The 23,410-nt window shown below is 41.1% G+C and overlaps 2 protein-coding genes across 3 annotated transcripts in view; one reads left to right on the forward strand and one right to left on the reverse strand.

Moving 5' to 3' along the window:
- Positions 1-23,410, reverse strand: part of LOC109030564 (insulin receptor) — a 380,809-nt gene that overhangs the window by 18,143 nt on the left and 339,256 nt on the right. The gene's annotated exons all lie outside the window — the stretch shown is intronic.
- Positions 5,465-14,922, forward strand: LOC109030568 (uncharacterized). 2 transcript variants are annotated; one of them, XM_072298486.1, is made up of 6 exons: positions 5,465-5,963; positions 8,793-8,891; positions 9,647-9,794; positions 10,410-10,552; positions 11,258-11,401; positions 14,584-14,922. In XM_072298486.1, exons 1-6 carry the CDS (start codon positions 5,906-5,908, stop codon positions 14,793-14,795), a joined length of 804 nt encoding a protein of 267 aa, XP_072154587.1. In that variant the 5' UTR covers positions 5,465-5,905; the 3' UTR covers positions 14,796-14,922. The 2 variants fall into 2 exon arrangements, with proteins under 2 accessions (XP_072154587.1, XP_018897138.2); XM_019041593.2 differs by lacking the exon at positions 5,465-5,963 and adding an exon at positions 6,281-7,809.

A 23,410-nucleotide genomic window follows, 5' to 3' on the forward strand; every position in this document is an offset into this window, starting at 1 on the left:
GTTTTTTTTCTGCACAAAAAGCACAAGCATACCTCTGATCCTTTAGACTTTTAAAACTCGTCGACCTGTTATGGCACAAGATGTTGATTTATATTTCATTTTAAGCGAAATTTTTGCCCTTTCCAATTTCAATACGGAAATTCACCATCTTAGGAGAGAAATAGAAAAGGAAGGCGGAGACGCGAAAATAAGTAATAGAAGTAAAAATACGACGTGGTTTCGGAAAGGAAGGTGGAGTAGAAAGCGGGAGAAGCATTGCGACAAAACGCAAAACATTTTCACCTGAATGACGAGATCAGCCCCTGTGAAAGACTTCCCCCAAAAATATATTCGATTCTTTCACTGAAAACGTCTTTTCATACGCAGGAATTATTAAAGGAAAGCAAGCACAAGACGAAATTTCCAAATTAAGCTAAGGGCTCAATCGAGTCAATTGCTTAACGTCCCATTGCGCTCCGAGAACTTGGCTCAGCTCCGCCACTTGGCGTAATAAAATGCCTTCAATCTTCGATGTCTGCAACCGCACCTACACTCGAGTGAATTAAGATGCATTCAGTACCGGCGTTCAGGCGTTCTTTTTTATTCAAACTTCCAGCGAGGAGAGTTTTTGATCGTATTGATTTCTTTTAAGGAGTCAAGTCACGAGCATCTGCAGCCTTCAATGCCGAATTTCCAACCTCTCTGACGTTTCCGTAAGGTTGCGCAAGTGTATACTATTTGAAGAAAACTGTAAGAAAAGTGGGGTCTGACATAATCGTCAGATAATTTTAAAACCCAGTACCGGGAATGTATATTCCAGGTAGCTGAGAGGGCACATGTCGATAGGGGGCAGATTTTAAAGGGAGGTACATTTTTTTCTTCTATCACACTTTAAAAACATCGAAATCGTTACGACTTGAAGAGTTTGAGGCCAATAAAAACATCAAAAAGCACAGGCGTGGAAACGATAATGATAGCGTCAGGAGAGCATGACATTTTTTTTTAAAAGAAAAAAAAAGAAAAATAATAAATAAATAAAAACGGAATGAGGAGAAAGAATTGTAAAAGAGTGCAGCTCAACGAGTTTGTGGGATGAAGTTTAAGTAGAACAGAAATTTTACGAAAGATGGTGCCCACTGGAAAAAAAAAAAAAAAAAAACACATTGGATCTAGAGTCCAGCAGACTCTTGAAAACACTGACAAGAAAAAATACTCTTGATTCAATCGGATTTTTGCTTGAATCAAAACAAAATCCGCTTAAATTAAGAGGCTTGGTTCTTGATTTAAGCTAGATTCTGATTGAATCAAGAGTACTTTTTCTTGTCGATGTTTTCAAGCGTCTGGACTCAAGATCCAATGTGTTTTTTTCCCAGTGCGGTTTGGTTTTTCGGGTCGAAGCTTTGACCCAAAATAAAGAAAAAAGAAGGCATTTTAATCTGGTTCAGTAAAAAAAAAAAACGGAGGTTAAAGTAACAGAAGAGGATTACTTTTAGATATTCATATCGAAATATAGAGCATCTAAATCAAATTTAGATGAAAGACTTTTTCCCGTGACTTTTCCCACCTTGTCTTCATTTTTGGCAACATTTCAACTCCTTGCTACTAGAGCTTTCCTCATGATGAAACCATGATTTCCCCGTGGCGGAGGTAATATTTTCCGAGCTGCCGTCAAAACGTAAACAAACTGAGTTGGAGACGAGAGAATACGTGACGTCGGTTATGATTCCTGAAATTCTACTTTGCTACTCTCATCATACATCATTCATCATTCATTCCATCATTTTCATTTCTATCTTTATTGCTTTGAATCTCTTCCGAACTTGCTCTCCTCTGTCCTCGGGTACAGATCGATACACGCAAAACAAATTACCAGAACTTCCTGTTGATCAGCAATACCGACAACTCAATCCACAGTGTAAGGGTAAAATGTCATATGTTCCTTCAAGAGTTGTTAAAATTACATCGATAAAATAATCATATTTTAGTATTTTTTAGACTAAACTTTGCCATGTGGAACCACCATGTTTCCGGTTCATTTCGGAAACATCACATTGCCAGTCTGCCGTGCTAAGGAAAAACGCCGTATGAACATTCGAGAGTTGCCAAATTTTCTCGGATAAAAAGTTTACTTATGAGGAAAATTGTCGATATTTTTCCTTGAAATTTTCAGACTTTTTAGATCAAATTACAAGCAAAATTACCCGAGAAATTGGAAGAAAAATATTCACAAATTTTCTTGAAAATTAGTGAATTGTCAAGGGAAATTTGGCAACGCCTGAGGGCTCATACGGCGTTTTTCCTTAGCACGGCAGAGACGTAGAAAGGTGTTTTTATGATAGAGCCAAAAATAGTGATTCCTTATCAAAAAATGAAGTTCATTTAATGAGTATTTTTCCCGAAAATATTCTCGTGCGTTTGACGAAATTAGGAAGAGGATGGGGAGTTTGTAGGTGTCTGACTAGGTGAGCTGAGCACACGAATATTCCTAGTTTCTAGATGAAACATTGACTGGGAGAACTACGGCAAACTGATATAATTTTCCAAGTTACACGAGTTAAAGAGAGATAATTCGATCTGGGACAATAATGAGTCGTGTATTTCCTCATTTTTAACTACATTTTCCTCCAACTTCCGATGTCAGAGAGCAATTGTGAAAAATAATGTGAGCTGCATCTACTACATCAATCTCTTCGACATAATGTAAAAACATTTTCTCGAGTAAAACTCTCTCGTGTAAAAATTCCACCCTGTGAAAAAATTAAGTAGAGACATGCCGAAGCAGACGCTTGATTGGGTTCCTCCTGGGAGGAGACGAAGGGGACGCCCAGTGAAAGGGTGGGGGCAGGGAGTTTTAGAGTAAGTTCCGACTCTCTGAAGAGCTGGGAGGATAGGAGACTTTGGCGGCTAGGTGTTGCAGAGCGCCATAGACCGCTGTAAAATCTGTTTTAATGTATGTCTGTAGAAAGATTCCAGGGGATTTTACATCATTAGAGAAATTTGGCATTGTCCGAGCTCCTTGTGACGCATACTGGAAAAAAGTCGCTTGGATCTAGAGCCCAGACTCTTAAAAACATTGACAAGAAAAAATACTCTTGACTCAGTAAGGCTAAGACTTTTTGCTCGAAAGAAAAGGAAATCTGCCTAAATCAAGAGGCTCGACTTTTCGATTCAAGGAAAAATCGGATTGAATCAAGAGTATTTTTTCTTATCAACGTTTCTAAGGATCTGCACGGAGAGAAAAACCTCGTGCGTGGGACCCGAAGTTTAGGTCATATGGATTTCTGAAGTTTTCGGATTGAGCATCTGAACACTTTAGGTCTAGCTGTCGAGGTTCGGATCACACATCTGAAACTTCAGTTTTTACATCTGAAGTACTTCAGATAGGAGAACCGAAGTTTTTCCCGAAGTACTTCAGATTTAAGAACTGAAGTTTCAGATGTGTGATCCAAACCTCAGCAGCTGGACCTAAAGTGTTCAGATGCTCAATCCGAAAACTTCAGCGATCCATATGACCTAAACTTTGGGTCCCACGCACGAAGTTTTTTCCTCCGTGTGGACTCTAAATCCAAGCTACTTTTTTTTTCCAGCGTAGGACGGCAACATCGGAGCAATGCGGCGAAGCCGTCGGATTTGGGGAACGGAGCGTGAGCCCAAAACAAAGCGAGCGCGAGGGAACACGTGGTGCGCGGTTCGAAGAATGGGGGACCCGGTGGGGGACAGGGGGCCGGGGGGGTGGCGTTTACTACGGCGTAGTAAGCGAGGCGTGGTGAAAGGGGGAGGCCCGGGGGAGTAGGCATGGACGGAAGTGGCGAGGAGAAAGGAGGTCAAGGTAAAGCGAAACATTCGCCGGGGTGAGCTGTCGCGAGGGGGGCACGGGGGGGGGGGGATTCGCACGTCGCCCCCCTCCGCTCGCGATAAAACATCCTTCGCATGTCTAGACCCCCGCTCCCGCCCCGCGCTGGCTCTTAGGGGAGGCGAACCGCGGGTTTTTCGCGCGGGGGTGGGTTTTCGAGCGGGGAGTGACGCCAGGGCGCCGCGCCGCGTCTTGCCAATTCTCGTGGGTCCGTTGAACTGAAATGGAGGGAAAATAAAAGAGGGGTACAAGATAATACGGAGACCAAAGTCTCGTTCTTTTCAGATCTTTTTTTCAGACGTTTTTAAGCTGAAAGGAACTATGCACGAATGAGGAGCTTTCCGGAAAACGGGTCCATATCGAAAATCGCGTTTTGAGAAAAATGCGTTTGTGAAGTTTCACCAAGTCATTGTCAGTGGCCAGTAATGAAAATATCAAATGCATGTCCCTTAAAACGCAATTTTCCAAAAAGGACCCTTTTGTCCGGGAAGCTAAAAAAACCATGTAACTAGAGGTAGCCGAAAAGCTAAGATTTCCCTTCAATTTCGAGTGATACCACATACCTACTTCAGAGTTCGAATAGTTGTTTGCTCAATTTCCAGTAGTGCTGACTGCTGAGCCCTCCTAAGCAGGGTCCAGTCCTACAAGCTGTGGAGCTCAGCGCTAGGTTGTTTTTTCCGTGTAAATACGCCAATAATGACGTCGGTAGACTTCGTGAGGTTTAGCAGTGACATTGATGACCTACATAGTAACCCACAATTCAGCTATCGGAATCCAAACGGTTTTTCAGGGTGTCATTCAAGCAAACTTTTAGCAAAACTTTTATTGCGTCGGAGACACAAGCCACGTAGGTAGACTAATAAAGTGTTACCTAAATTGTTCGCGTCCCACACCTGCCAGTTTGGGGCTAAGTCGCAATCCGGGGTATGTTGTGGTCCTGAACTGGCAGGGATGGGACGCAAATTAGTTAGGTACCGCCAATTGGACAACATTTTGCAATTAGGAACTACAATTACTGTCTCTAAACACACTGTCTAAAAACACTTATGTGCACGGGGAAACTAATAACACAAAGATGTTCCTGAATAGAGCCAGATATTGTAGTCCTTAATTCCAAAAATCAGTCTCACTGACCTGTCCTTCTCGTGACTCTAACGCCAAACATTTTATCCCGTGAGTGTAACGCGAGCTTTTCCCCGTGAACTTGAATGTCAATCGAATAATCAGGATTGAGTCTCTATCCCTGAGTCGCGTGCGCAAGACCACCCGTCCGCAGAATCACCGCAGAAAGTTGGAAGGTTTCCCGCGCAGAATCGTCTTCAGGGAGAAACCTGGTCGGTTTCACGGCTGATCTATCACACCCGAGCGTGAAATAGACGTATTTCTGTCAAACGGAACTATGTGCATTGTGGCGTGAGCCCTGCTATGCATATATTTTTATGGGTCTCAGGGCTCATGTCGTAATGCACATAGTTCCATTTGACAGAAATACGTCCAAATGGCTTTATCTATACTAATTGAATTCGTTCGTCTATGATCAAGCTCGACCGCGACATAATCAACGCGTATTAATCCAATAACGATACCCACTTCCAAGAGATGTAACGTGATTAGCGCCACTTTGAGTCGACTCCGCGACGCCAAGCACTCTGCATGCATAACGAGGCTTACGTTCTCATAATGTTGTTACATGCACGAGTGCATGTCAGAGAAATGTGCCGTAAATAAACCGTGCCGATCGAGTATCATACAGTTGCATCTCGAATATGGAGCGTCCAGACATTTCCTAGTTCGAACGTATCCCAACCCAACCAAGAAAAAATAATCGGGAGAGCTCTAATACGTTCGAATTTTTCATTTTTACTTTCTAGCTGTGACTTATTTGACTGTGACTTACACCGCAAATTGGAATGCAAGCTCCGATGTACGCCGCCATCCGTGTCCAGAAAGTAATTATGGAAATTCCGAATGCATTTTTTCCAAACAAGATTTTTCACTGCGGGCTCTTTCTCTGGCAAGCTTTTCAATTTCTTCGCGAAATTAATGGCATAACCTTAAAAACCGTGGCAAGGCATGGCGTGCTTTGCGATAAATCGATTGATCTGTCACTTAAACGCATGGAAAAGGTTCGGTAAGTAGGGTTTTTGCAACGAACACCTTAATCATGGATTCTTTAGCATAGCTTTAAAAGAAGAAAAATCGAAAATCGACCAAACATCATGCCTCACCACTAGGAGCTAGCATTCAGCAGAAATTTAGCATTTAATGAATACGCAATGGCCGAGAGTAAAATAAGGCTGTAACGCTGTACCCTATCGGCTATGGACTCTGCTCCAGTGGCCTTACCACCGTGCGACGAGTACCTACCAGTGCCAGCTTTGAAATTTCGCAGGTATATTTTGGTGGTGTAACACAGCTTCAGCGGCTCAGCGAGTACGGGTTGACTAATTGCACGAAATGAACTTCGAAACATTCTTCACAAAGTTATTAATTAAATTATTTTAATTAAAATATCCCAGCCGGGAGATGATAAGCAACTCGGCAATATAAGATCCGACACGACGAGAGGCAAAAGGATTATGCAAATCCGCATCAGTGTGCAGTTACGCTAATGAGATAGAGTTTTCGTACACGTTTTAATTAACTTACTCTGGGAAGTTCTACGACTGCGAAAAACAACGAACATAAAAAGATAAACCGACATAATTTAATTTTGAACGAATTGGAGATGTGCTGTGCTGTGACTCGGCTAATAGCAGTAAGCTGGACTGGTCTAGTTTTTTACTTTTTACTCTTAATGAGTCGTCGTGAGCCGTAATGTTTTGCAAAATAAGAGAATTTAGAAATATATGAGCGCTCATATACATGCATACGAGTTGGGGGAAAGGACATTAAGAAACAGATACCTAGGCTAAAATTTTGCATAAGGTTTTATTTGTACAAGACATCAAATTTTTTAAGCACCCATCCAAGCAAAGACATCAGCCATGAGAATATTTAATTCCTTCCCCTAAATTACCCAATTCTCTACATTTTTGTTATGCGAAATTTTAGAAAAACTTGCTTAAGATTTTGATGTGTATTTTAACACTCTTAAATTTTTTGAAGGGGGGGGGGGCATTGAGAATTCCAATGTTGTGCCATTAAATAACCTACGATTAAAAAAAAAAGTGAAACCTTTGTTTACTGTTGCGGATTGCAGACGGTTTCATAATCCAACACTTTCCTTTTCGTTATGACATCAGTAAACGACACTAAATCAACTTTCAAAAAGAAGGGTCTAGGAGAAAGGGGGGAATCCGCTAATCTACTGCCCTTATGGAGAAGATCTGAATCGACGCTTACACTTTTTTTGCCGAACGAACCTATTAACAAGCTTGATATCGTGTCCCATTTCCACGTGATCACTTGTATCACCCCTATAACCAACAATGCTGCACTATCACCACATCGAAAAAATAAATTACACAATGCCAAATCGGGCGAAACAATGTCGCAAATTTTCCTAAATATCAAGGTTACATATGAGATTCGGCGACTAATGCCGACTAGACTTCTCCGCCAAATCATATCCTGAGAGTCGCCAATCAAGGAGCCCGCATCCACAGCTCGATTTTGGCAAATATTTTGACAGCGGGTTGTGTATAAATAATGTGAAAGAATTAAAGCAACCAGTTCAGTGTAGGTATGTCAGTGGACTAAATATGACTATCCGTTTTTGAAAAACTTTCGCGCCGAATTGACTCCTTGGAATTAATCCCACGCAAGCCTAAAACGAATTCGGGAAGTTTTGAATACGCCAGACGAAAAACTAGAATTATTGTTAAGTAATAACAGTGGAAAACTTAAAATCCTTTGATATTATTTCTGATTATATTTGATTAAAACAATCAATATGAAGAACATATTGAGCGTTTCTCTTCTGTGTTTGATCCCATTGGTCCGAAGTGACGAGGATGCCAAGGAGGCTAAATATCGTGAGTACCATAATGTTGTGTATGTTTTTCTTTATACTTGATAATTTTTGGAAGTGCACTTATTCCACTGAAAACATGCGTTAAAACGCCTCCGTCGGCTTCTTTGAAAAATGTGCCTTTTTGACACACATTTTCATTCAAAAAGCAGTTTGAACCGCAAAATCCCAAATAGTTTCAAGAATTTTAAATTTCTCAGCCCAATACCGACGTTAACTTGCTTATTCAAAATGAAAAGCTCAAGTTAGTGTGATGCGAGGTTTCATTGTCAGCTGAACGGCCGGCCTACGTATAAAAAGTACGTAGTTTTAGTAATGAAATGGTTTGCATTTTTTGCTCTTTATTATCTACGATTCCACGGTAAACCCATTTTAAAAAAAGGTCTTACTGGGTGCTATTTCACAATATTTCAATTTTAAAAAATAATTACGGCGAACGATACGAATGTTGGATTGTATTGGGCTTTTGAAATCCAACCCTGCTTTTACGCTTTTAATCAACGGCCCAATCAAAGCGCTCGGAGATATACAGGGTTATTCAAAAGTCACGCACCACTGGCCAAAACTTTTAGTTCTAATGATGATATCAATTTGCGGTTTAAGACGTTTTTCCTCCTATCGAGGGGGAAACGTGTTTAGATACTTTCCAATTTTTTATCCCCTCGGGGGGAGGGGGGCGGAGGGCAACTCAAAAATTTCAAACGGCCACCCCCTTCATGGCCAGTGGTGCGTGATTTTTGAATAACCCTGTAGATAATTCTATATCATTAACAATTCGAGTCTGTTATGGCTTCTTGTTAGATGGTTGGATCAATTGGACGTATTTATGCTAAAAGGAACTAAGTGCGTGAGATTTGCTTGCAACATAGGTCGTTTCGACATAAATCGTCCAATTAGTATGGATCGTTGAGTTCTGAGTTTTTTGCACTTTATCCTCCCCATTTCTAAAGAAGAGAATTACGGAGATATGTTTTTTACGTTTTGCAGCTAGATTTGAACGGAGCTGTTTCAGGAGTATGCCCAGCGCTGAACTGAACGAGTGCCTGAAATTCAATTTGCAGCAGAACCTTCCACGCTTTAGAGCAGGTAACCATGGCAATATTCTATCGATGGTTCCTAACTACCCTTGGAATACTGAAATAGGCTCCTTTACGTTTCTCTCCGCTGAGAATATGTGCAAAGCAACAGGAGGAGGGGGACTTCAAAAAAGCGCTAACTAGAAATCAGCACTGTAATCAGGAGAATTTTGAACTCGAGGCGATAGCTACCTAAAGTAATAAGCATCCGCAATTTTTTTTATTCTGGCAGGTTCTCTTTTTCAAACAAGGTAAGAAAGTTTTTTTAATGCAATTTCGCCCCCCCCCCTAAAAAAAACAGCGTAATTTCCCAACGCTTGCGGTAAACATGAAAAAAAGTCGATCAATCAACCTTTTCGTTTATAGATAGCTGTTCTGAAACGACTCTACCAATACGAATTCCAGGGCTGGAAAAGACTTTTAAAACGGGGTGTTAAATGTTATCACGATGCAACATCCCCCTTTTTTGGGGGGCGTTCCAGTTTTCATAAAGGAAAATTAAGAGATAAATATGAGAAACAGCTGCATCGTGATGATCTCATAGACCCTACGGCTAGAGAGGGATGACATGCTAAAAAGGAGCGAAAAAACGGGGAAAAAGAGGTGAATTTTATCTTCAAAAACAGACGCAATCTTGTTTCCTATTCATTCTAATCTTCGCTGCATACTAATCCCAGACACGCCCTTTTTCCGCACCTTATGATGAATGCAAATGTGATGCAAAAAAATGCAAATGATGAATAAGAAACCCACCCGATTTTGCAGGGATTCCGGGGATGATGAACGAGAGCATCGACCCTCTGCACTGGAAAGAATTCAACGGAGATTTCAAAACGAGCGTTTTACGAGGCAGTATGTCAATAAGAGGAATTAACTTTTCCGGATGGTCAAAGTTGAGAATTTTAGATGTGAGGTGAGTTAATTTGTTTGATACTTGGAATTTAAATCAATGAAAATCGAGAACGTTTATCAATTGCTGAGGTATTCAGCGCATACCTTCAAGTTTCTTGGCACTGAATGGTACAGTGGTAGCTTCAAATAACTTTTCACTTTTTTTAGACTTTTTGTCCTTACCGTAGGCCCGGGCGCGAACTTAAATTCAAGGAGAATAAATAAAGTTCTAATGTACATAATAACCATTTTTTACTGTTAGAACTCACAAGACAACTTTATATTTATGACTAGACAGAGTTGAACAACAGATGAAGAGTTAAAAGTTGAATATCCCTTATATATAGCACTTTTTGTACGGTCTGAGGTAAGAACAAAATTATAATTATTTTTGTCCTTGCCGTAGACCATACAAAAAGTGCTAAATCTAAGGAAAGCTCAACTTTTGACGGTGACGTTCTGTAAAGTTTACTTTCTTGATCTTTAAGGGGCCTTAATAGTTTACCTTCCATCCCGTTGAATTTCGAGTGGAAAAACTAGAATCTCTTTGCTTTTTATCGATCGATTGAAAAACCAAACTTGAGACGAGTACACAAAATTTTAAGCCATAAAATGATTTCCAAAATATTTTTTGCAGGGCCAACGTTGCTGACCCGAAAAAACTCATAACTGAAGTTGATTGGTGGGCTCCGAGTATTGTCGGCGTCGGTCGATTCGACATGAGCGGGAAAATCGGCAGATACGAGTTCGTCGGCGCAGGTCCCTTCGAAGTGGCTCTCGGTAGGTTAAAACAATTCTTCTCTGAGTAAAATAAGAAGGACAATAAGTATTATCATTGACCTCGAGAGTGCTTAAAACTGATTTAAAAAATTCAGTAAGATACGAAAAATAAAAATATTTTGAGCAAAAGTATATATTTTGGTAGACTGTCAACACGTATGAATTTATGAGGCGTTATTCATCAAATTCTCGACGAAATGATCTAAACAAAATGAGTTATTTAGCTTCACTGCAGCCTACAGCGAATGAATGAGGATGAGGTACAAAAAGCGACATTGTTTTGAAAAAAGAGAAGTGACTTCGAACAAAATTAATTTAGGAGTAAGCATTGCAAAAGATTGAGAAAATTGAGTAGCTCAATTTTATTCTGAAAATAATCGGGAGAAAAAGATAAGGGATTATGTCCTAAATTATAGTACTACCCCCAATTTGTTGAATGGTATAGGCACTGCTAATTAATTTGGGCAGTGCCGCAACATTTGGGTTAGTAACATACTTTATTGGGACACTACCACAATTAACTGGAAATGCCCATATCATTCAACGACTCCTACCTCTTTTTTCCGTGATCCACAATATACTCTGGAAACCTGCGGCGCTCTTGTTTGCGAACAGGAAATCAGCATCATATGTTACAGTAAGTATAGCTGATAATAAACAATTAAAAAAAAATCATACTATCAAACAAACTGTACATTTGAACAGGTGGCGTAAGTGGAACATGGACGATCCGGGGAAGTCAAGAGAAAACGGCCCCGTACATGGAAATCTTGAGTCTCCGCGGCCTCCCGGAAATAGATACCTTCAAAGTTACGGCCGAAAATGCCGCCATTGGCAATGAACGGATCGGTGAGTAAAACCTTAACGACGCATGAAATAGGATTTAAGGAGTTGTTAGTTTGCTACTTGTGCATCGAGAGAAAGTGTGCCCATTTCAGACTCCGCGAACTTTTTCCCGCACATAACGTCGCTCGTCTGACGTAAGGGCGTATCTCGATTTCCACGTGACCTTTATTATACATAAAACTCCATGCTTTTTAGGGCTCGTGTGGAAACAGAGATGTGCCCTTACGGCAGAGGAGCAACGATAACGGCAAACGTTACGTTAAGCCTTGTCTCCACGGGGCGTTCGCCCGCGATTTTTCGCCGCGACGTATTGCACTTACAAAAAATAAGGAGGTACTACCAATCAGTATTAATGTCCATTCCAAGAGCAACCATAAGAGCAATTGCAAGAAGAAGGAGCAAAATAAAAATAAGAAGAAGAAGAAGAAGAAGAAGAAGAAGAAGAAGAAACGGGAAGCAAATTATGTGCCATTATTTGTTGTCAAATTGATTGTTGATTTCATTGTTTATTTTACGTTCGGTCATTTAATTTTGACCTGCTTCTACCTACATTTTGAATACTTCGTTCGTCTGACGATTGTGTTCCGGCACAAAAACGTGAGAACCCCGTCCCATGGAGACGATGACGACGAAAAATTGCTGAAGTTTCTTTCGTTCAATTCGATGCTGCGACTAAGTTCTTTGAAACTACCCCTTAGAGACGAGGCTAAACGTAAAATGCTTTTAAATTATTAAATTTTTCCGTTTTCCGAAGGTTGTCATTGAAATAAATGACGCTCCGAAGCGGTGGAAGAAGTGTCATAAGTCTGATTCCTCGCACCGGGGGAAAAATTATCCATTACAGACGCCACAGAATATTTCCCCGCACATATCGCGGGCTGAAGTTACGCAAAATGCCATTCACTTATTAAATTCCTCCGTTTTTCAGGAGCCTCCGCTAAAATAAGTAACGCACCGAGGATAGAAAGGGTTTGTACGTTTTCTTCGTGTGGAGTTCCAGATTGTAGTGGTTCATAAGTAGCGCGCTGCGAAACTTAAGTTCCGTAAACATATGTATATCTGTGTGGACAAGGTCCTCCATTTATGGGAAATGAACCAAACAATTATGAAAGAACATAAACATAAATGTGGTTTAATAATTTTAACTTCTGCCGCTGCGCCGGGCTGATCGCACTGTATTTGGCGCAATGCGTGAAGTATTCCTGCAGTCTTGTAAAGCGTTTCACGCAAACCGCTCCCGACCGCATTGTGTTTGACGCAATGCGTGAAGTATTCATGCAGTCTTGTAGGCGCTAATATGTGTTACATGTCGACCGCCGCGGCCGTGCCGAGGGCTTGTCCTTTTCATCTCAAGTCCTCGTCATCATTCCTCTCTGCGCTGAGCTCCAGGCCAAATTGAGTGTTTAGTCCCTCTCTTAACTCGACTAATTAAAGATGCTGTCTCTTTTATCACCGAAAAACGATAAAATTAGAAATTACCACACTCTCAAGAAAGAGAGTTTTTGTCCCCTTTTCTCATTGATAATTTCTTTTTCTGCAGAGAAAGAAAAAATCGGATTCATGAATCCGATTTTTTTTATACCAACATTTAAAACAATTGCTAAATTTGCCGCCCCCCCCATTTGCCGCCATGGGCCATGGCCCATGTGGCCACCCCCTTAATCCGGCCCTGGCTGTGTAGCATTTTTACATTTAGTTACATGGTTTTCGATAAATCAATCGAGCACACACTGCAGACAATTTTCCCGCGCTTGAGTTCTCAATTGATACAAACATATGATTATGTTTCATACTTGAAATTAACATTGATACACTCAGCATGATAAAAATTATTTTCAAAATAGGGAGGGTTTGTCACAACACGTTTCGTGATTTTTTACATAGAAGGAATAAACGCAGCAGTTGCACAGCAAGATTGGGAGGGTCAACTCTTCGATTCCCGGACGAAGGAGGGTAACTCCATTCCAAGGTTGCGAAATTGACTCGAACTGCAGAACTTGCAGAGTTGACTTGATTTTTTTTTGAGAATGTACCACAGCAATTTTCGTCCGAAATTATTTTGATTTTTGCATGAGGTCAGAAGAAAAATCAGTGAAATTCTCAGTTAGAAATAACCAAGATCTTCCTGATAAAAATTCAGTTAGCGAGTAGAGATTTGGCAACATAGATAGTTAGTTACGTTCTTTCGTGGGAGGGGGGGGGGCGAGCTTATACACCAGTATTACGTAATTTAAAGACGGGGATTCATCAAAAAAAGCTCCGAGTATTAAACCGCAAATCGAGTAAAACTCCACCCTCGCCGTTATTAATCCTTGAGGACAGTTTTGTGAGATTTGGTGGCTTAAAATTCACAGCTGCGCCGTCGTTTTTCCACCGTCCGACAAAAATAAACTTACCATAAAATTGAGTGTCTTAACAAATAACTATTAATGTCGCTTTGATCAAAGTGCCGTGGCAGCGAATAGAGGACATAAACTCCGAATATTATTGCCCAATATAACAAACGCTTGGATGGTGCCCAACGATGGTGCTAACGCTTGGGATGCGACGGATCATCTTCGATATGGTGGTTCGATGTATCGTTTGGTTCAAAACAATGGACCATAACCGCGAACAAATATTTCAAGATTTCAGTTGGGAAAGCTGAAAATGAGAAAATTCCTGACAATTTCACTTTTCATTACCATTCTGTACTCACATAAAAAAAATCTATCACAAAAAACTTGACCCCTCAGATGACTCGATTGACTTTTGAGGCTATGTTTACATGTTGAACCAATCGATATCGATACATCTCACATGTTTGATGTATCGTTCGATGTATGCAATTTTACGCGGTTTTCTGCTTTTATTACGTCGAGTTTCCGTTACCTGCTGGTTTAACGGCTTAAGTTCCGTTTAGCAAACTATTCGTTGTACTTACACATCGGAGATAGGCAAAACTACGCGAGGTTAAGTGGAATCTGTTTTACAGATCCACTTGTCAGTTCTGCGAAAATTTGTAACCGCTAGTAGGATTCAAGCCCGCGGGTGCGGGACCTATTTTAACCTCGACGTATAAATGGTTGCTTCGAAGGAGGGTGTACATTCTGGATTTCACTTCGGTGTTTTCAACACTTTCGGTATTTACTTTCGGTATTTTTCGGAACTTAAAGTGTCTTGAGACTTCTTATTTTTTATTTCAGGCCAGTTGGTGGTGGCGACCATTAATCGAACATGGAGAATAATGGTTGGGTTGGCCAACAAACCAGCTGAGAAGCAATGGGAAGACTTTTGGACGGAAAGGCTCAACAGGATCTTCCTTAACGTCCCTTACGAGGAGTTGTTTCCACTTCGGCCTGAACCTGAGGAGCAGCTTTTAGACCAATCCACAGCAAGCCCCCCGGGATCGCCATAAATATCAATCGAAATATGGGCTTTCCCGCCCTAAACCGAAATTTTTCAGAGCAGATAAAGCGGGTAAAACATTGAACCAAGGCTTGCTATTTTGTATGGCTTCAAATAAACAGTTTTTGCGATTTGTAGCTTTGAGGATAATAGATACTCTGTCCGCCTGGCAATTTTCTAAAATAATTCCTACTAAACTTATTTATGCTACAAGGAACTATGAAAAAACACAGGTTTTCAATTTTCACTTTTTCTCGTTTTATACTGACAAATAATGGTTGAGTCAACAACCAAAACGTCTCAAGTATTAATTAATGTTTTTTAGTCTTGTTTCTTGTTTGTTTGTCTTGGTTTTTTACCTAGAAAAAATGACTTAGATCATTAAGAGAGTTAAAAAGCATGTGAATCTAGTTGCAGAGCCCTGGTTTCTTGTAATTCAACTCTTTTGAACATGGTTCTTTTCAGAACGTACAAGTCCAAATGAGGAGGGGGGATTGCGTTCTTTGCAGAGGACAGGAGTTCATGATGAGAGAAGGGAACTTTTTTCATTTTTAATTAAAAATTTGAGGGAGAGAAACAAAACATCGAGTCAACGGTCGGTCAAGGAAGTTAAATTAGTCACACCGGACTGGAGATCAAAAGTTTTCTGTTGTTTCAAAAGACTTCCGTAAATTGCGTGACGGATGAAAATCATTGTTGCAGTAATTGCACCGTTTTATGCAAAAGGCGATCTCTGAACGAACCTCCTTCCATATTTCTGTGCGTCGATGATTGCTGACTATACCTATTCCGATTTTCAGTCCCGATAAACCTTCAATTTCAATTAAGTCCCTCTCCTTTTCTTGATTCTTTGAAACTTGGACTAGAATTTTCTAACAACACGGCTATCAGAACAAGTTGTTATTTCCACGAGTGAAAGGAAAATGAGAAAGTTACGAAGACATTAGAATTAAATGGCCTTCTCGGGCTTCAGCATTTTCTTGTGTAATTGAAATAAAACTCAATATTTCATTTCCACCCCTGATAGACACACACGGATGATTTTCAAACAAAATCAGTATTTTTAAACATTAGATAAAAGTGCTTCACCGTAATTGCTCTAAACCTTCCTGATTTCGATTCCGCGCATAAAACTTCCTCGATAGCCTGCCTGGTCAGCAAATGGGCCTATTGCATACAAGAAATACAGCCGCGCGGATAGACTTTTTAGAGGTTAAATGACACTAAAATTACGATGGTCACATTAAAAAAGTCTGAAATATACTCCTTATGGCGGAATTTGCGTTGTTAGGAACGCGCTTTTTCAAATTTCCCGCGTCTGGGGGCAGTTTTTTAATCACCGGAAACGAGCAATCAGCACTCGGTGATTTCTGGAAGCTACCGAGTCGTTGTTGTTGTTGTTATTTTTTTATCAGTTTGTTTACAACTCAACGTGATCACTTATAGTGGTCCATAAAGCTTTATGCGGTAACCAAATCGATCAACTTTTAAATATCCAACGCAATCCTTCTACATTTCATTTCACGATATCACGAGCTCCGATTTTTAGGCTATGTTGTCAGTTTTAGTTGACCGGAAATAGCCGCGAGGTGCCGTTAATTGTTTCCGTTAGAAAAATTGCCCCCAGACGCGGGAAATTTGAAAAAGCGCGTTCCTAACAACGCAAATTGCGCAGTAAGGAGTGTATTTCAGACTTTTTTAATGTGACCATCGTAATTTTCGTGTCATTTAACCTCTGAAAAGTCTATTCGCACGGCTGTATCTCTTGCATGCAACAGGCCCATTGGTAAAATGCACGTCAACGTTTCAGCTAAGAGGAAAATTTTCCTTAATGAGTAGGTATCACTTGACAAAAAAAGATTGTCATGCTTCCGGAGTGGGTTTCAGGACCTTCCGTCAACAATTTTTCGTCCTCGCACCTGTTTTGTCCAGTAGTTTACGTCCACGCGTAAAATAAGCGACAGGGACTGAGTCGAAGCATTATATTTTAGTCCGTATGTAAAATTATATTGACAATATCAAAATGAGAAATTGAGAGAGAAGCCGCGAGTTGTGTCGATGAGCCGCAGTTGTGTTAAAAGAAACTGTAAAAATGAATAAAAGAGGGAAAAAATCAAGAAGCCCGCAATCTTTGCAGGTTTTAACCCATTTGTATATCGATCTTTTAGAGTCAAAAACGTTAAATTTTGAGCGTTCGGTTGCGCGTACACCTCGCTGCAGCACAGTAAAACAAAAGCACAAAATGTAAAAGGAAAAAATTAAATGCTTTGGAAATCATTAAATTTGACACGGAACCACTAATATTTAAAAAACACACATTATATTCTCCTTTGATACAGATTTTTTTTCCCCATCAATTTTTAATAGAATAATTCATGCAGATTGTGCAAACATTTCAAAATCATGAGTCAAAAAACGCTGACTCTACGAGTATAAATGTAGAGCCAAACAGAGCGGAGTGGCGTGCTGCCAGCGTGAGAGGCTCACTGGCGCCTACAAACCTAAGTGGATACTTCACGCATTGCGGAATGCTTGAAGTATCCACTTAGGTTTGAAGGCGCCAATGCGCGTTTCGCGCTGGCTGACCGCCCGTCGTGCGGTGGCGCTTTAAACAACTATTTCACAACAGAGGTGTTGCACAGTATTATACGAAATTGAACGTATTATGAAAGGCATGCATCCTTTGAAAGTACAGATTTTTCCTCGCAAAATAAATCAAGATACTTATGGTACACAGGAAAAATCTAAGAGCCTTCAGCTGAGGCAAATCAAAAGGTTTACCCGGTTAGGTATAACAAGGTAGGAATTTCTTGAAAGATAATTGAGTCCTCTTGCACCAAAGAGGTGACGAGAGTTTTAGTGAATTTTGTCTCATAGAGTTGACGCTCCCCAATTATTACCTAATATCTCAATAATATATTAGTCCCCGTTTGGACGGAAGGAAAACAAAACATGGAAAAAACAAGCAAACCCTCATTCTTCCAAAATATTTTACATTTGCATCCAAAAACGCCGTGAGCAATAAATTGTCGTTTGTATTTACATGTGGACCAATTAACTTTGGGTCTCAACTGGTATGTGGACCAAAACTCCCGTGCCGAAAAAACGCGTGAACGTAAGCCAACTGGAAAACCTGGTGCGCGAACAAAAAATCGTTGACGAAATGTCCTATAACCCCGGAGTGAGCTGAGACTTCAATTGGACAAAATTTTGCAATTATAGGAACTGCAATCTCAGGCTTAGTCGCACTTATGCTCATAGGAGAACTAATGGTGTATGCATTGCTTTTAACTGATCCCGACATTGTAGTCCCTAAGTAAGTGCCATAACCCTTTACATCTACATCGTATAGCCCGTAAGTACGGCGTAAGTTTTAGCGGAGTTTTTTTTTTCAGCGTACAAGCTAGATTTTTTCCGAGATCTACCTCTTCTAATTTTTTTCTCGAACAAGAAAGGGAAAGCACGGTTAAGGACTAAGCTCTCCAGTTTCAGAGACTGCAATTACTGATAACTACCGTGTTCGTTGTTTCCCGCGAAGTTTCCACTCGACAGAATTCCCTCTCGATCTCTCTCGATCTCTCCCTCTGGATCCCTCTCGAGTCCCGGAGTCCACGCGAACCGCAAAATGCAGTGCTGCCGTGCTGAAATAAACGCCGTATAAACATTCGAGAATTACCAAATTTCCCCGAATAAAACATGCATTTTTGAAGTATGTTATGCATACTTTGCCTAAAAATTGTCAGATATTTTTGATTGAATTGTGAACAAAATTTTCTTAAAAATTTGAAGGAAAATATCCAACCGTTTCCTTGAAAATTCATATTTCATCGGAGGAAATTCGGCAACGCCTGAAGGCTCATACGGCGTTCTTCCTTAGCACGGCACAGTAGCTGAGGTTACGGTTCGTCGACTCCGCGCCGGCCGTGGAAAATAATCAGATGCAGTCATAATAGCAATTAACGCACCGGGGAGGGGTAAGAGGTAACCGCAGATTTCCCGACGACCAAAAATGACGCGGAGAATACTGACTCGACCGCGACATCAAAGGAAATTTTCCGGCCGGGTTGATGCGATCCCCTGATGCGAATTTGCCTGAAAAATTAAATTATGTACTGTCGACGGAGATGAGGGCGATTACGTCATCAATTAAATTCGCGGCACCCGATGCAGTCTGGTGCGTTCGCGTGGGTCGGTGTCCGCGCTACGATTTCGGCGGTCGCGTCGTCGTCTGGTCACGGGTCAATTGCAAAGTGCAGCGTGCAACACGATGCTGAAGACAAAACGTCGTGTGAATTTTAAGACGTTGCCAAATTTCATGGGACAAAATTTGAATTTTCCGAAGTACATTTACAGTCATTCCTTGAATTTTTGTGGAAAATTTCAGTCACTATCTAATCTGGGGTTTCACTGGGAGAAAAAAAAAAAACACATTGGACCTAGAGTCAAGACTCTTGAAAACATTGACAAGAAAAAATACTCTGATTCAATCAGATTTTTGCTTAGATCAAAAGGAAATCCGCTCAAATTAAGAGGCTTGGTTCTTGATCTAAGCAAAAATCCGATTAAATCAAGAGTATTTTTTCTTATCGATGTTTTTAAGAGTCTGGACTCTGGATCCAATTTGTTTTTTTTTTCCAGTGTTCAGAAAGTTTTAAAGGAAAATTTTCATATAACTTCAGAATAATTACTTTATTGAGCGAAGTTTGGCAACATTTGACGTTCATATGACGTTTCTCCTTAGCACGGTCAAATGAACCAATGCCCGGGACGGGGTGTTGAGTCCGTGCCAAGGAAGTTGTCGCGCCACGCCGCGCGCACAGTGGATCGAGTCAATAGGAAAGGTCGGACATTATTTAAAAACTTTAAAAGCGCATATCTTCAGGAATATGAAAAGTTGATGTTTTAAGCATAGCTTCATTGGTTTCCTCGTAAGATTGTCTATAAAAAGCATCCCTTGAAATTAAAATTGTGACGAGATAATCGTAAAATTTTACAATTTTTGTCAGAAATTTCATGTCCAACATCGTCCAGAGACTTGCTCCACTGTGCGCCGCGCCGACGATGATAAACACTAGACAGTCGCATGGCATCCAACATCGAACCCATGCAGCGCGTTACCAATTAGACGTCGTCGGAAACTAGATTTCGCGGGGTTCCGTGACGCGGTTCATTCCAAAAGGTACGGGTGTCGCGAAGTGAACCGTTTATTCGCGAGATAGATCGCAATTCATTATTTTAAACCTGCATGCTCTCATTGGTGGGGCGGTTTGCGCCGCCAATGTCCGCGGCAACGGATGGTTTTAAAAATCATCGTATCCGGTCGCGCTGTCCACTTAGTCCAGGCGCCTGGTAGCTAAAAATAAGGCTACCTGGAGTTTTGGGTACACGGCGATTTTTTTGGCTTACTTTATGTTTTTTGGGTCGCTGAATCCGAATCTGAAGTTTCCGCACGCGTATCTGGTGAGCATTTTCCGCTATTTGAAAAAATGGCCTAAAAAGGCCTTTTTTTGCGTTTTTTTTTTGATATAGCGGCTGCGGATGAGGAAAAGTCCCGGATTTAGCTAATGTTTTGAATAGCTGACAAAATTTGGAAGAAAATGGTATATGAATATGCTAGGTTTGCTCAAAAATTGAGGAACCTCGGATTTCGGAACTTTAGAACGCTTCGGAACTTGGCTGACCGCGGCGAGCCGGATCGCGCGTTGACGGGTGCGCCGCGAAAACGTGAATAGGCGCGATGTTCACGATGCTGTATCTTCCTCAATTTTTAAGCAAACCTAACATATGTATACACCATTTTCTTCCAAATTATGTCAGCTATTCAAAACATTAGCTAAATCCGGGACTTTTCCTCATCCGTAGCCGCTATATCAAAAAAACCGCAAAAAAAGGCCTTTTTAGGCCATTTTTTCAAAATAGCGGAAAATGCTCACCAGATACGCGTGCGAAAACTTCAGATTCGGATTCAGCGACCCAAAAAACATAAAGTAGGCCAAAAAAATCGCTGTGTACCCAAAATTCCAGGTAGACTTACCAGGCGCCTGGACTAACTTCCCACGGCTTTGCGTGTCGCACGCTCCCGGTGGGACCGTGGCTTTGCTGGTCCACATCGGAGTGTCCACAGGACTTTGCTGAAAAGCAGTTTACAGGGACGTTGATTCATCCACAAGTCATGTTCAGGGTTTCAAGGAAGAGGAGGTTTTCAGGGAAAGAGGTTTTCGGAGGAGCTGAAATTTGCTCGAAGGGAAGGGTGGGTAAAAACAAATTTTCTCGTCTATCCGATCGATTCGTCTTACATCCGATGATATTGCTGACATCGGTGTCAACAGTAAGGCGACAGACCCATCCATCAGTTTGGACCAATCATAGAGCTTCCCGCCAGATTCATTAAACCCCCGCCGGTGTTCTGCGAGATTCAGTTTGGATCTCAACGTTCACCCCGATGGGCACCGACCATCCTTGCGGTGAGCCCTAAAAACTAGGATCGGGCTCACGAGGAATTACGGATTCAGTGGATCCGCTGAAAAAAAAATTGCTTGGATCTAGAGTCGAGACTCTTGAAAACAATGACAAGAAAAGATACTCTTGATTCAATCGGATTTTGGCTTGGATCAAAAGGAAATCCGCTTAAATTAAGAGGATTGGTTCTCGATTTAAGCAAAAATCCGATTGAATCAAGAGTATTTCATCTTGTCATTGTTTTCAAGAGTCTCGACTCCAGATCCAAGCGACTTTTTATCCAGTGTCGGATTAACACGCTCTACCCGATCCGACGCAAAAATTCGTTTTAAACTTTCAAAAGTCTCCAAAAATGCCCTAGATTCATTAAAATCCACCTCAAATAGATTGATGAAGGTATACCGAAGAAGTTCACGGGTCCTTGAACGTAAACCTGCGGAGGTATACATACCATTCTAGACCACTGGAGACAACGAGATGCGGTTACGGTCGATACGACCGCCACTCAGCAGACCATTTCAACGACTTTGAACGTTTCCACTAATTCCTTTTGCAAACAGTCGCGACGCGACGCAACTCGTCCCGGGATGGGAAAAGTTTGTGTCGCGTTTTAATGTCATTGATCCATTTTAGTCGCCCCTCTCCCGGGGCAACGTACACAGGACGCATTTTTGAACGGAAAAGGCAGACGGATCGAACGGCTGCCAATTTTCGGATTTCGATAATTTATACTCTCCGAACTTCATACCACACGCGTAATTATTGGTAGCTCGCCAGTTCCACTGATTAATACTGCCTTTAGTGCCTTTGTCGAGCTCCACTGTCGATGTCCCCCCCCCCCCCTCGACGTCAATTATTCAGAGGAGTAATTAGAAGTTTGATTGACTTTTTATTTGTTAGACAGTAAGTTGGAAATGTAGCCAACGAGCGTTAAAAATCCGGAAAAGTGGAAATCGCGAAAGAGAGCAAAAAAGCTCAGTCGAGCTCAATTTTCCCTCGATGAGATACGCTGTTTGGTGCAAAAGTAGTTACTGTGTTCAGATTTCCAGGTTTCTGCATTTTCAATGCACGTTAGCTACATAACGATTCGTGCGTTTAACGCAGTTTGTTTTTTGTTCTTTTTAATGAGATAGCCAATGCTGTGGATTAAAATGAAGTTGTTAACTCACATTAAAATAAAAGTATTTATGTAAATTGTCGAAGCTTATCGGCCTTGACCATCTTTATAGGACTTCACAGAGAAAAACGGTTTCACACAATACTTGCTTTGAGCAATATTAGTAAAAACGTAGCTTGAAGTCATTTTGTTGTCCACTACAACAAATTGCATAAAGTGCTACTACCATAATGCTGTGCGTCAACACTTTCCAAACAATACAAAAAATATTTTTGTAGATTAAACAACTAGTAGTGCCCATGTTTTTCACGCTCGTGAGCGCAAGGGAGGATTAAGCAAAATTTTCGGCCTATCAGAAATATTGAATAAAGTTTGAGACCCATAATTTGACTGCAGACGGCCTCCCTTAGCGCATAAAATAATTAATCGATGAAAAATTGCAGTCGGTTGCATTATGAAAATTTCGGAGGAAAAATCTGTTAAAGAATCATGCTCCTCACTTTCTTCATTCTTGAAAAAAAAGGAATGCTTGATTATGAAAGGCATCGTAAATCTGATTGTAAAGGCAAGACTCCTTTTTTTGGAATCAAAGAATCCTTTGCCCATAAATTTCTTATCTATTTCCAGCGAATAAAAATCCGATGCGACTCCAAAACAGAAGTCCACCTAAACTCAATTTAATTCAACCCTACGGTCGGAAGTTAGAATGAGGCCATAATAGGAGGTTATAAAATCTGGCCTCTTTTCGTGGTGGGGCTCGAGGCCACTTAAGCGAGAGTGAATAAAGAAGCGCACACTTAGTTGGGAGACGGAAAAGGGCGCCAATAAAAAACGAGGGGGCTTAAAACGGGGAAAAGGGCGCTGGAGGGAAGGGGGGACTTAAGCAAGAGCTCCCGGGAGGGGTGCGGGGAGGGGTTATTAGTAACATTCCGAGAGAAGTGAGGCTGACCCATTTGTGACTTAATATTATCAGTCGCCAGCGCTTCACCGTTAAAAACATCGGAGCGGAGATAGAAATCCACCCTTGATTGGTGCTTTTCTTGGCCGTT

Source organism: Bemisia tabaci, chromosome 3 (genome assembly GCF_918797505.1).
Source record: "Bemisia tabaci chromosome 3, PGI_BMITA_v3".
Lineage (NCBI taxonomy): Eukaryota > Metazoa > Arthropoda > Insecta > Hemiptera > Aleyrodidae > Bemisia > Bemisia tabaci.

Excerpts from the sequence above, each read along its gene's own strand:
- LOC109030568 (XM_019041593.2), top strand. The coding sequence starts at position 7,728 with ATGAAGAACATATTGAGCGTTTCTCTTCTGTGTTTGATCCCATTGGTC. Across the intron at positions 8,892-9,646 it reads CCTTCCACGCTTTAGAGCAG|GGATTCCGGGGATGATGAAC; the intron begins GTAACCATGGCA and ends CCGATTTTGCAG. Across the intron at positions 9,795-10,409 it reads TTGAGAATTTTAGATGTGAG|GGCCAACGTTGCTGACCCGA; the intron begins GTGAGTTAATTT and ends TATTTTTTGCAG.